The following is a 12,426-nucleotide window of genomic DNA, read 5'->3' on the forward strand; positions in this document are numbered from 1 at the left end:
GGGACACGTGAGACAGGAGGGAGGGGCCCCACCGTGGACCCACAGGGACACGAGGAGAAAGATGGCAGGGGCTGTGCACAGCCCCCACGGAGGATGGGAGGAGGGCCCAGGACGCGTGTCAGGGGGGCTGGGACAGGGCACTCAGTGGCGGCGTAGGTGGCCCCTGCCTGCAGGTCAGCCTGGAGCCCCGGGTCCTTCTTGATGGAGCTAAGCCCTCCTCCCTGTGGCGGGGCCCTAAGGCCGAGCCCACAGCCTCCCTGGGCCAGCTCCAAGGCCCAGGTCTCACTCAGCAGTATGAGCTCAGCCAGATACCCCCAGGCATCCAGGGCGCCGCCCCAGGGGCAAGTGGCCAGGAACTGCTTCCTCTTCCAGCGGGGGTGGACACCAGACGGCTGGAAGCCCGCCTGCTGTGCTGGAGAGCAGCTCCTGTTGGCTCAGTGGTCAGGGGGACAGCTGGCCGCAGCTGAGGACTGAGTTTGCAGAACACCCATGCCCAAGCCCCACCCGACACACACCTCCGTCACTCAACCGAGGCAGGGGCAGGAACCACAGCTCGGGGCTGCTGACTCTGGTCCCGGGCCAGCACCGCAGCTGCAGGCACTGTGCGTGTCCTGAGCAGGACCTCAGAAGCTGGTCCACGGAGACCCAGGCCTCAGATCACACGGATCCAGCCCCTCCCCCCAAAGTGTCTGCAGGGCCTTGGGAATCAACACTGCTCGCCCTCAGGGCCAGGGGACATCTGGGAAGCCTCCGTGGAAGAGGAAGCAGGAGTGGCTGCCACAGAGAGGTGGCCCCAGGAAGCCGGTCTGTCTCCACCCCAGCTCTGAGGGTCCGTAATGTAGAGTCCGCACCTGTTGTTTGGTTCTTCCACGGTCTACACGGTCAGGGCACCAAAAATTAACGTAAAAAGTGGTACTGGGCTAGTGATACCCCAGGGTATTTGGCAAAGGCCCTCACAAAACTACTCTGGAGTGATCGTTCCCAGTCTGGGGCCCAGCAGCGACACAACACGCAGCCCACACAGCAGATCAGCAGGACACGACCCCAGCAACTTGGGGGCAAATGGGAAGAAACCAAAAACACGAACGTTTCAAGTTATAACCAAAGGAACCTAAAACAAAACCTGCAACGCTATGAAAAACAGGCAGGTGTAGCCAAAGAACCAATCAGAACTTCTATAAACAAAAAATTCAATCACCAAAATTCCAGATAACGGACAGGCTACTCTCAGCTGGAGGTTCAGTGACCTAAACTAACCACCTAAAGGCAGCTCAGAAAACCGATAGGGAAGCACACGTGAAGTCCGGAGACAGAAGGAAACCGTAAGAAGTTCCCGTCTATGGAACAGAATTCTGGAAAAAGAAAAGAGGTGTAAGGGGCAAGGTCAGAGCCGATGGCCAGGAATGGTCCCGAACCAACAAAAACACTCTCTCAGATTCAGAAAGCATGAGTTTGAGCAAGAGAAGACAGAATCACTCCTTGATGCCACAGAGATATTCTGCAGAGAAGGTCACAGAACCATCCAGAAGGGGCAGACAAACCAGAGGGGCAACAGTGCATGTGACAGTGACTCTCCCACCCATTGAGGACACCAAGCAACAGCGAAATGCTTTCTCTGAAGTGTGAGAGACACAGCCGTCAACCAGAATTCTAGTCGGCCAAGCTACCCCCCCACCCAAGAGTGGGGACAAAACAGCCACAGACAACAGCCGTCATCAGAGACCACACATTCCCACTGGACGGAAGCACCATGCACGGGGTCAGAGCTCTTGGGTGCTGTCATCAGGGCCACAGAGCAGCTGGTTACGCTTCGATCTGGTCACGTATGCCCGACGCTAAGCAAGGGTCTCACCACTACAGTAAACAGCACGGCCACCGGCCGAATGTCTGCGTCCCCCAGAACTCATGCACAGAACCTAGCGGCCAAGGTGACAGTACTGGGAGGTGGGGCCTTCGGGGGGTGATTAGGTCTTGAGGGTGGAGCCCCCGTTAGTGGGATTAGTGTCCTTATGAAAGGACCTTAAGAGCTCCATCACCCCCTGTCACGTGAAGATACACCAAGAACCAGGAAGTGGGCCGCCGTGGCCTCCAGAACAGTGAGAAGTGTGTTTCTGTTGTTGATAAGCCACGTGTCTATGGTATCTCGTCACAGCGGCCCAGACAACTGACACAACGACACAGCAACAGAAAGAAAACGTGTAACTTCCAAATCAAAGGAAAGCAGGAGAGTGAGTGAGGGGTTCTGAACAGAGCCAGGAGGGTAGTGGTGGTGGTGACGGAGATGGGGGAGAGGGTGCAGGGGGCTTGGAGATGGTGGTGATGGTGGTGGTGCAGGTGAAGAAGGAGGAGGTGTGGGTGCTCCAGGTGGAGGAGGAGGTGCAGGTGCTCCAGGTGGAGGAGGAGGAGGTGAGGGTGCTCCAGGTGGAGGAGGAGGAGGTGAGGGTGCTCCAGGTAGAGAAGGAGGAGGTGCGGGTGCTCCAGGTGGAGGAGGAGGTGCAGGTGCTCCAGGTGGAGGAGGAGGAGGAGGTGCGGATGCTCCAGGTGGAGGAGGAGGAGGTGAGGGTGCTCCAGGTGGAGAAGGAGGAGGTGCGGGTGCTCCAGGTGGCGGAGGAGGAGGTGCGGGTGCTCCAGGTGGCGGAGGAGGAGGTGAGGGTGCTCCAGGTGGAGAAGGAGGAGGTGCGGGTGCTCCAGGTGAAGGAGGAGGAGGTGTGGGTGCTCCAGGTGAAGGAGGAGGAGGTGTGGGTGCTCCAGGTGGAGTAAGAGGAGGAGGTGCGGGTGCTCCAGGTGGAGGAGGAGGAGGAGGAGGTGCGGGTGCTCCAGGTGAAGGAGGAGGAGGAGGTGCGGGTGCTCCAGGTGAAGGAGGAGGAGGAGGTGCGGGTGCTCCAGGTGGAGGAGGAGGAGGAGGTGCGGGTGCTCCAGGTGGAGGAGGAGGTGAGGGTGCTCCAGGTGGAGGAGAAGGGAGAGGTGCAGGTACTCCAGGTGGAGGAGGAGGAGGTGTGGGTGCTCCAGGTGGAGGAGGAGGAGGAGGTGAGGGTGCTCCAGGTGAAGGAGGAGGAGGTGAGGGTGCTCCAGGTGGAGGAGGAGGAGGTGCGGGTGCTCCAGGTGAAGGAGGAGGAGGAGGTGCGGGTGCTCCAGGTGGAGGAGGAGGAGGTGCGGGTGCTCCAGGTGGAGGAGGAGGAGGTGCGGGTGCTCCAGATGATGGAGGAGGAGGTGCGGGTGCTCCAGGTGGAGGAGGAGGAGGTGCGGGTGCTCCAGGTGGAGGAGGAGGAGGAGGTGAGAGTGCTCCAGGTGAAGGAGGAGGAGGTGCGGGTGCTCCAGGTGGAGGAGGAGGAGGAGGTGAGGGTGCTCCAGGTGAAGGAGGAGGAGGTGCGGGTGCTCCAGGTGGAGGAAGAGGAGGAGGTGCGGGTGTTTGAGGTGAAGGAGGAGGAGGTGTAGGTGCTCCGGGCAGAGGAGGAGGAGGTGCGGGTGCTCCGGGCAGAGGAGGAGGAGGTGCGGGTGCTCCAGGTGGAGGAGGAGGAGGAGGTGAGGGTGCTCCAGGTGAAGGAGGAGGAGGTGCGGGTGCTCCAGGTGGAGGAAGAGGAGGAGGTGCGGGTGTTTGAGGTGAAGGAGGAGGAGGTGTAGGTGCTCCGGGCAGAGGAGGAGGAGGTGCGGGTGCTCCGGGCAGAGGAGGAGGAGGTGCGAGTGCTCCAGGTGGAGGAGGAGGAGGTGCGGGTGCTCCAGGTGGAGGAAGAGGAGGAGGTGCGGGTGTTTGAGGTGAAGGAGGAGGAGGTGTAGGTGCTCCGGGCAGAGGAGGAGGAGGTGCGGGTGCTCCAGGTGGAGGAGGAGGAGGTGAGGGTGCTCCAGGTGGAGGAGGAGGAGGTGAGGGTGCTCCAGGTGAAGGAGGAGGAGGAGGTGCGGGTGCTCCAGGTGGAGGAGGAGGAGGTGAGGGTGCTCCAGGTGGAGGAGGAGGAGGTGCGGGTGCTCCGGGCAGAGGAGGAGGAGGTGCGAGTGCTCCAGGTGGAGGAGGAGGAGGTGAGAGTGCTCCAGGTGGAGGAGGAGGAGGTGAGGGTGCTCCAGGTGAAGGAGGAGGAGGAGGTGCGGGTGCTCCAGGTGGAGGAGGAGGAGGAGGTGAGGGTGCTCCAGGTGAAGGAGGAGGAGGAGGTGCGGGTGCTCCAGGTGGAGGAGGAGGAGGAGGTGAGGGTGCTCCAGGTGGAGGAGGAGGAGGTGAGGGTGCTCCAGGTGGAGGAGGTGGGGATGGTGCAGGCCGAGGCGGGGGAGGAGGCAGAGACCCACGGGAGATGGTGGGTCGGGGGCTGTAAGGGGCAGAGCCCCGCCCCCCCCCCCCCCCCCCCGGAGGAGGGCAGAGGTGTGGGAGATGGGAACAGGGAGAGCAGAGCAGGCTGGAGCTCTGGGACGTGGCATGGGGGGGGTCGGCGTCTGTCGTTCTGGGGCAGCCGCCCCGTGGGCACCACCCCTCGTGCCCCACAGGGTGAGCTGAGCCCCGTCCACACCCGTGTGCAGGTGAGTCAGAGCAGATACCGACGCCTTCCCGGCAGGCAAGGGCAGGCCCGCGTCTCCTCCGAGGCCGGTCTGGCGCCCAGCAGGCGCCTCTGCCAGCTGGCACGTGTTCCCACTTGGCACCCGATCTCCCAGAGCAACTAGCGGGGCCCGAGCTCAGCAGCCGACGCTGCCGGCGAGGGCCCGAGTCGGGGCCACAGGGCCGCAGGATGGGCCGGATGGGTCCGGAGGGCCACCGGGAGGCAGGCGGGCAGCCAGCCTGCGTCCTCCGGCCAGGTGAAGGTACCCTTCCCTCCTCAGACCCATCGGCCGTATCTGAGGAGGCCTGGGGCTCGCCGCTCATGAGGCCACAAACGGGGTGACCTCCCCTGCTTCCGGGCTTCATCTGCACCCCCCCATAAGTGGGGGTGTGGACAACGGCCTGCAGAGAGCACAGCGCAGGCCCCCACCCCAAATGCATGAGGTGGGGGCTGCGGGATTTCAAGGCCAGGGAAGCGGCAGGGGCGGCCTGCTAGCTCCCCGTAGCGGGCAGGGGTCTCCACGGGCCCCCCATCCAGACTCAGCTACATCTCTTGGCACCTCTGTCCGCCCCAGACCCGCCTGGCCCTGCAGCATCAGCCCCGCAGGGACCCCACACTGGGTACAGGTTCGCACGTTCCCGGTCTCCCCGGAACAGATGCTCCCGGGCCCGTGCCTGCGGTGGGGGACGAGGTCAGGCACGGGGACAGCAGAGCAGGTATTATTTGTGTCCCGAGGGAAGGGAGAGGACTAGAGAACAAGGACGTGCAGTCTCAGGCATGTCCCCACGCCCGCCCGACTCCCCTGCTGGGGCGGGAGAAGCAGCCAGCCCGGAGGGCCGAACAAGAACCCCCTCGCTGCCGGCCTCTGGGCAGACGGGTGCGAGCGAGGCCCAGGGCCCCCTGGGGAGCCGCACGCACGCTGCCCCCCCGCTTCGCCGCGCGTGTGAGCAAACCGAGGCCGTGGGACGGCAGCCAGGGCGCGTCATCCGGGGACGCGGTGGGCGGCGGGCGGCGGCACCGGGTCTCCAAGCCCCGGAGCGGGGAAGGGGATGAGGACTGGCGGGAAGAGGCGGGCCTCACCTGAAGGGGTCCGTGGGGTCTTGGGCGTCACAGACGTCCGCGTGGCCATGGCAGACGCAGCGGCCACCGATGCTGATGTCCTTGATGCTATAATAATACTGCACCCGTGGGCGGTGAGCACCACGGCCCACCCACACCAGCCCCGGCCCGGCCAGACCGCCCCTGGGGCCCACCGGTCGGCGTCTCACCCGGCGGGTGACGGTGGGGTCCCGCAGCGCCTTGCCCATGAGGTGGCCCAGCAGCGTGTTTGTGCGCAGGAAGCGCAGACGGATGTTGGTAGCTTTGGTGAAGTCACGCAGCAGGGGTGAGTAGGAGAAGTTCATGGCCCCCGGGCGCCCGTTCACCAGGGATACCACAATCTGCACACAGGGCAAAGGGTCAGGCCAGGGTGTGGGCCGCCGCCACCGGACCAGCAGGGACCGGCCACCGTGCTGCCCCAGAGCCCACCTCGCCGTTCTCCAGGGGCACGATCCGAGAGTACTCGGTGGAGCAAATGACGTGGTCGTCCCGCGTGATGCGCTCCAGCGTCCGTGGCCCAAACCGCTCAAAGCAGTCCCTCTTGGAGGCTGTGGGAACCGGGCGGGAAGGTGAGGGCGCGGGGCCCCAGCGGCACTCCCCGACACTGCTGTGCCTCGACGGGCCACCCCGCCCGGCCCCACAGGCAGTTGTTGCAGGAGCGAGGCACCTGCTGAGAAGGGAGCTTCCCCAGGAGGGCGTGGCCCTCGCCACGCCGGCCTCTCTCTGCAGAGAACAAGTGCCACCCCCCCACCCCCCCGCAATGGCCCTCCTCATCCCGTGCTTGGGGGACCATTCCCAACTGCCCTGTGGAGGACTCCCCGCCCTCACTCTCGCCCCCGGAGTTCCGAGGGACCCGTGACCCGGGCCCACCCAGCGGGAGCGTCCCCATCAACATGGCCGGTCACGGTGGCGCTGGACAGGTGCGCCAGGGAGACGTCAGGGCTCCTGACCGGCTCGGTCTAGTGAGAGCCAAGATGTGGCACCAGAGATCCTGGCATCACCAGCGCCTGGACCCAGCCCGGACGCACGTCAGGGAAAGGAGCTGCTGAACACGCACCTGCGTTTGGGACCTCACGCCCCACGGCCCTGATGCGCGGAAGCTGGGCGTGAGGGCAGGCCTGGCACTCGGGGCCCCTGAGAGAGCACGGGGATGGCGGCCCACCCCAGGGGCGCCCCTGGCCAGCCCCGGCCGGGAGACTCACAGGCAAAGAACTGCCACGGCTGGTAGGTGTGGCCGAAGTCCGTGGACCGCTCCAGCACCCAGAGGTCCGGTCTCGGCGAGTTGGCGAACTTGATGAGCACGTAGGCCACGTGGAAAACCTGCGGGAGGGTGAGGTGTTGACGCCCCCAGGCCCCCTCCCCTCAGCTCAGGGCCTGGACGGCCACCCCACCCCGTAAGGGGGGCCCTCTTTTCCCACGCTGGACGTCTGTGGGCTAGGCCCACGAAGGCCAGCCGGCTCGGGGCACAGCCCCTTGGCTCAGGCCTGTGGCTGCCGAGGCCCATGCTGGGGACACAGAGACTGAGGGTGGGAACCCCCATTTCTGACAGTCTCCCCTCCTGGGCCTGGGGTGCCTCCCTCCACCTCTGCCCCAGTGGCACATGGGTCAGGCTCTGAGTCTGCAGGCAGGCCTGGGGGCCGGGGTAGAAGGGGCACAGGGGCAGTCTGTCCACAGTGCCCAGGCAGCGAGGCTGGCCGGCCAAGTCAGGGGCTCATTCCACTGTCCCCGAGGCTCTGGTGGCCGGCCTGGGCAGGTGGCCAGACGGTAGCCCCAGCTCCCAAATGAGCCTGGCCTCCTCAGACAGCCAGCAGCTCCCGGAACGGGGCCCCTCTCCAGCCTCACCCCGGTCACCCCCATGGCACTCTCAGAGCTGACTCAGGACCAGCTCCCTCTCCCACTGACCGGCCCACGGCCCCGGAGGCCCCGACGGCAGGTCCCTGTGCTCATCAGGAGACCCCAGTGGGGCAGAGGGGCTGGACCATAAGCCCTCTCAGATCTGGGCCAAGGAACCCTCGCCAGCCCAGGAGCTGGTACTTCACAGGGCCCGGGGCGTGTCAGGGCGGCACCCAGCCCGGGAAGGGCAAAGCCGTTCCCGCAGAGGCACCTAGAATCCCTCAAGCACCGGCAGGCAGCACAGGGGCACCTCTCCTGCTCTGCCCCAGCACAACCTCACTCCAGGGAGGTATGCCTCTCACCTCTTCCTCACCGGAGGACAGCATCCCTGGATGTCCCTAATGTCTTGTGCCTCCAGGGGCTTGGTGGGGTCCCTCCCCTGTCGACTGCTTCCCCGGCCCTGCAGCCTAGCAGGTGTTAGCCTTGATCCCCCAGCCCCATCCGACACGGGATCCACAGGGCAATCGGGACACCTCCTCGGGGAAGCCCTCCTGACTGCAGCCCACCCATGCTGGCTCCGGAGGCCCCGGTATGCAGACACATGGGGCGAGGTGAGGTAATGAAGGAGCCCCTTTCAAGAGGCAGCGCCCCACGGAGGCTGGAGGACCCTTACAGGTTGTGGACCCAGCTCCTTGGGGGTGCGGCGCATGGCAGGGGGTCCCCACATCAGCATCCAGAGCCCCCAACCCTGGGCCACAGTTCCCAGGAAAGGGCTCTGGCTCACTGAGAACGGCCAGGAGGCTCAGGCGCCTGCCCGGCCATGGCCTGGATGATGAGGCTGGGCCACCGAGACCCCTGAGAGGCAGAGTGGCTGAGGAGGCCCACCCTCGCACGCCAGCCGGGCGTGACTGCCCCGCCCCTGCACACATGCTTCCGGGGGGGGTGGTGTCCCTGCACCCACCCGGCCTCAGCCTCCCCTATGTGCTGACGGGATGGGGGAGGGACAGTGTTTTCCAGGCCTCGAAGCTCTGAGGGCCAGTGAGCGCCTCCCCCTCCCCCAGCCCTCTGCCCTGCCGCTAAGGGAACAACAAAGCCGGCAGGGCCACTGTGCAGGCTCTGCCCGTGCAGGGTGTGTTTGGGCTCCAAGGAGACACGGGCAGGGCGGGCAGTGGGACTCGGATGGCCCCTAATCTGCACAGGGAAGGCTGGGCACTCAGGAGGGGCGGGGGGTCCCACACAAGACCAGACAGAGTGAGCAGACAGGCCGCATGGGGCGCCCACACCCCCACCCCAGGAGCACTCCCAGGGCCCCCCCAGGTAGGCAGTGGACGGTGCAGCAGCCTCAGAGGTGACGTCACCCATCAGGCCCCCCACCGTGCCCTCAGCAGGGCCCCGCCAGCGCCTGCTGCCCCGGAACAGAGCACTGGGGCCCCACGGGACGAGGCAGGGGCCACTTCAGGGCTGCCCGAGGCCCACAGTCAACCCCCATCAACTGAGGCCGCCGCGGTGATCCTGTGAGGGAAGGTGGGCACGGGCCGCTAAGAATGGGGGGAGGGGGACGGGAAAGTCCCAGGCCCCTGGGACACACCCGTTCCGAGTCCTGTCATTCCCAGAAGGCCTGGAGTTTTCAGAGACAGGCCCAGCTGAAGCCAAGAGCCGCCTTTCCCCGGGGAGGGGGGTGGGGGCGCGGGCTTCTCCACCCACAGCCAGGCTCTGAGGTCATCGTCCGTTCAGTGCTGCCCGCGGGGGAGGGACTGGGTCTCTGGGGCACAGACCCCACACCCAGACTGACACCTTGGCCATCCCTCAGGCACTCCAGGGAGCCCCGGGGACCTCCAATGGCCCCTCCTGCAGGAGGGGTCTTTGTGCGGGAGGAGGGGGGCATGGCAGGTGGAGGGGGGGCCCCGGGTGCGTGTCAGGTGCCCACAGGCTGCTCTTGGGTGGGGGCGGCAGCTCGGCCCCCAGCAGAGGCCCCGAGGAAACGAAAGGTTCCCGCCAAGCCCCCTGGGACCCACCCCCGCCTTTCCCTGAGCGAGGCCACCAGGCTGCGCCCTCCGCTGGCCGGCTCTGTCCCTCCCCCAGGTCGGCGGCCGGTCGCATTTTTCCCAGCTCAGGGCACTTGCACAAATATTGATTCAAACGCACGGAGCAGCGGGACGAGGGCAGCACGGAAACTTCCACCCCGTGCGCAGCGCCCTAGACGCGAGCAAGACCCCTGCCTCCGTCTGTTTGCCACCTCGTCACCGGCCTGTCACCCGGGGGGCCCCAGGCTGGAGGGGACGTAGCCGTGCACCCAGCCTTCCCCATCTGTCCCCAACCGGTTCCGGCTGCCAGGGCCGCACAGCTGCCCTGGATGTGACCTGGGAGCAGGAGCAGACCCCTGGCCTCCCTGGACACAGCCCTCCCCCCGCCCGCCCGCCCGCAGGGCTCCGCTGCCAGCTGGGGCTGACCTTTCCCGCTGCTGCGAGGTTCTGTGCAGAAGGAAAAAAATGTCTTTTAAAGCTAGAGCCAAACAAAAGCCTCCAAGTTATTTTTAAAAATCTGGCTATTCCGGGGCAGGCACGTCTCCAGGACGGCAGCCAGACCTGCCTCTCGGCTGCCGCACCCCCTGGCCCCCACGCCCTCCTGACCCGGGAGGGCACGTGCCCCGGTGGTGACCACTGCCTGAGGGGGGCTGGGGCCAGGACAGGAGGCCTAGAGACTGCGGTGGCTGTGCGTCCCCTCCCTGGACACAGCGCAGTCGGAAGACAACCATGGCAAAGGTGCGGGTCAGGGCGCCGTGTCTCTCCGAAAGCTCCGAACGGGAAGACACCACCTGTCCCTGAAGGTGGCGGGGAGGGTGCACAGGGCACCCGGTGCCCAATACATGCTCGGTGCCAAGGCAGCGGTGGGGGAGGGGAATGTGCAGGGGCCAGGGCTGGGGTCCGGACAACACAGGGAGGGACTCCAGACCCCACCAGGGGCCCCTGACACCCCCAGGGATGGGAGGGGGGCAGAGGGTGACAGCTGGTCAGCCACCTCTTCGGTTAAGGCGCCCATATCACTAAAGGCAGGGCCACGGCTGGAACATGGGAGTGCGAGGTGCTCACGTCCAGCGCGGCCACCTCCGCCCCGGCTCATCTCAGAGCTGGAAAGACCCAGGCCGGCCCTGACGCCTCTGTCCTGGTTGGGGGGGGGGGGTGGAAGCCCAGCCCCCTCCTCCCCTGCTGGGCTGGGCGGTGTGAATCACCCCTCAGTGTGTGACTCAGCCCTGGCCCTGAAGGAAGCAAGGCCCCATGCCGATGCCTGGGACATTCCCGGGATGGGCCAGGGTCCCAAACTGTGGCCCAGCGGAGGCAGGAAGTCCCTCCTAGACCAGGCGTCCGGGCTAGCTCCCTGACCTCCTGGATCCCCCCACCTTCAGGGGCCCAGTACCCCCGCGTCTGCACCCCTCTGAGCAGGGACCCCATCTGGAAACATCCATGACGATCAATGCCGTGGCACGGGCCGGTGAGGCTGGGCCGGGCGTGTCTACTCAAGCCCCCAGCTGGGTAAATAAGCATGGCCGTCCACACAGCGGGAACAGGGAGCCTGAAAACAGGCTACACGTGGACCAGTTCCAGGAGAGGCAAGGACTGGAAAGCCACTGTCGGGACGGAGGCAGGACACGGAAACAGAGGATACGCAGAGGTGTCAGGGCCTCAACACTGCTGGTCAGGGCACCGGGTGGGCAGAGCGGCACGGGGAGACTTTCAGGGAATGGGGGGCATGGAAGGGCCTCCGACACGTGTTCAGAGACCCCAACCACCGAGGCCTTGAAGGAGGGCTTCGGGCCCAGCCCCAGCCCAAAGCTCACTGCCCCCCGTCCCCTCCTCCCTGCAGCCTGGCCCAGGTCAGGCCAGATGGTCAATCCCAGGCCACAGGAAGTAGAGTTCATCCCGGCGGGGGGTGTCCAAACCTAAACAGTTTGGTCTCGGTGAGTGGGGCTGCTAGTCACCGATGCATGCGCTTTGTTTACCAACAGAGAACAGGAGGCTTTGGGGGCCACCGGGGCCTGGGAGGGGAGGCCTGGGAGGTGGCAGGGAGGTGTGTGTGCCTTGTGCTGGGTGGTTCGTGTGACCACGGGGGCCCCTCTGGCCCTGTGTCCTCTGAGTAAAGGGTCTCGCTCATTCTCGGCAGAGGGGGGATGTCTACCCCAGGGCTGCCCCCTCACTGTCTTCCCGCAGGGAGCCCAGCTCAAGGGGCCATGTCCAGACCAGCCCCCGCACCTGTCCTGGCTGCTGGGCTCCGTAACCAGAGCCCGGCCACCAGCCTCGGTCATACTTCCTGCCACTTCCCTTGAACAACCCCGATGACACTCCCAGGGTGCTGGCCGCATGGCCGAGTGCCCAGCTGGGCCAGAAAGCCAGGCCAGCAGGCACCCGGGGACCAGGAGGCCTGCCAGGGGAGCCCCGAGCCAGCCGGCCTCTGAGGGCATCCTGCCCAGAACCGGGGCTGGCAGGGCAGAGCCACACGGGGGACCCCAACAGCCAAAGCAGCCAGTGGGTTCTGGGGCCCTTGCTGAGGCACAAAGTCCACAGGGAGGTGCTCTTGTCCCCACTCTAGAGGAGGGAACAGCCCAGGAGGCACAGAGGCCACGTGGCCCGGCTGGGACCAAGCCCGACAAGTCATCTAGAAACCAGTACCAGGGTCCTGGTCCATCCACACTGGCTCAGTTTCCCCGAGTGCCCACGGGGGGCTCACCCACCGGTGGCTACCAGCTGTGCCAAGGCTTTGTTCCTCGGCACCCTCATCGGGTGGGCAGTGGCTGCTGGCGCCCTGTCTCCCCACTGTCCCCCACGGAGGGCAGACTCCTCACCCTGGCCTCACACCCTGATGCTGGCCCCAGTCCCTCTGTACCGTTACCTGGCCATACCTCTCAGGGCTGGGACAAAGGGCTGACCTGCCCCTGCCACAGGGCAAGAACGCAGTTGGGAGGGGATCAGCATCCCCACCTGAA

General features: G+C 65.9%; 3 protein-coding genes across 5 annotated transcripts in view; 1 reads left to right on the forward strand and 2 right to left on the reverse strand.

The window, feature by feature from the left end:
* On the reverse strand, positions 1 to 5,590 carry LOC131486040 (basic proline-rich protein-like). The gene has a single exon (XM_058686137.1). The coding sequence runs from the start codon at positions 4,955 to 4,957 to the stop codon at positions 2,147 to 2,149; it is 2,811 nt and encodes a 936-aa protein (XP_058542120.1). The 5' UTR covers positions 4,958 to 5,590; the 3' UTR covers positions 1 to 2,146.
* Positions 1 to 12,426, forward strand: part of MTG2 (mitochondrial ribosome associated GTPase 2) — a 243,062-nt gene that overhangs the window by 127,508 nt on the left and 103,128 nt on the right. The gene's annotated exons all lie outside the window — the stretch shown is intronic.
* The window catches only part of LAMA5 (laminin subunit alpha 5), a 51,332-nt gene that overhangs the window by 30,084 nt on the left and 8,822 nt on the right, over positions 1 to 12,426 (reverse strand). Inside the window, 4 exon segments of the mRNA XM_058686136.1 lie at positions 5,598 to 5,695; positions 5,786 to 5,956; positions 6,045 to 6,163; positions 6,818 to 6,935. Coding sequence (XP_058542119.1) covers positions 5,598 to 5,695; positions 5,786 to 5,956; positions 6,045 to 6,163; positions 6,818 to 6,935 — 506 coding nt within the window.

Source organism: Neofelis nebulosa, chromosome 9 (assembly GCF_028018385.1).
Source record: "Neofelis nebulosa isolate mNeoNeb1 chromosome 9, mNeoNeb1.pri, whole genome shotgun sequence".
Taxonomy (NCBI): domain Eukaryota; kingdom Metazoa; phylum Chordata; class Mammalia; order Carnivora; family Felidae; genus Neofelis; species Neofelis nebulosa.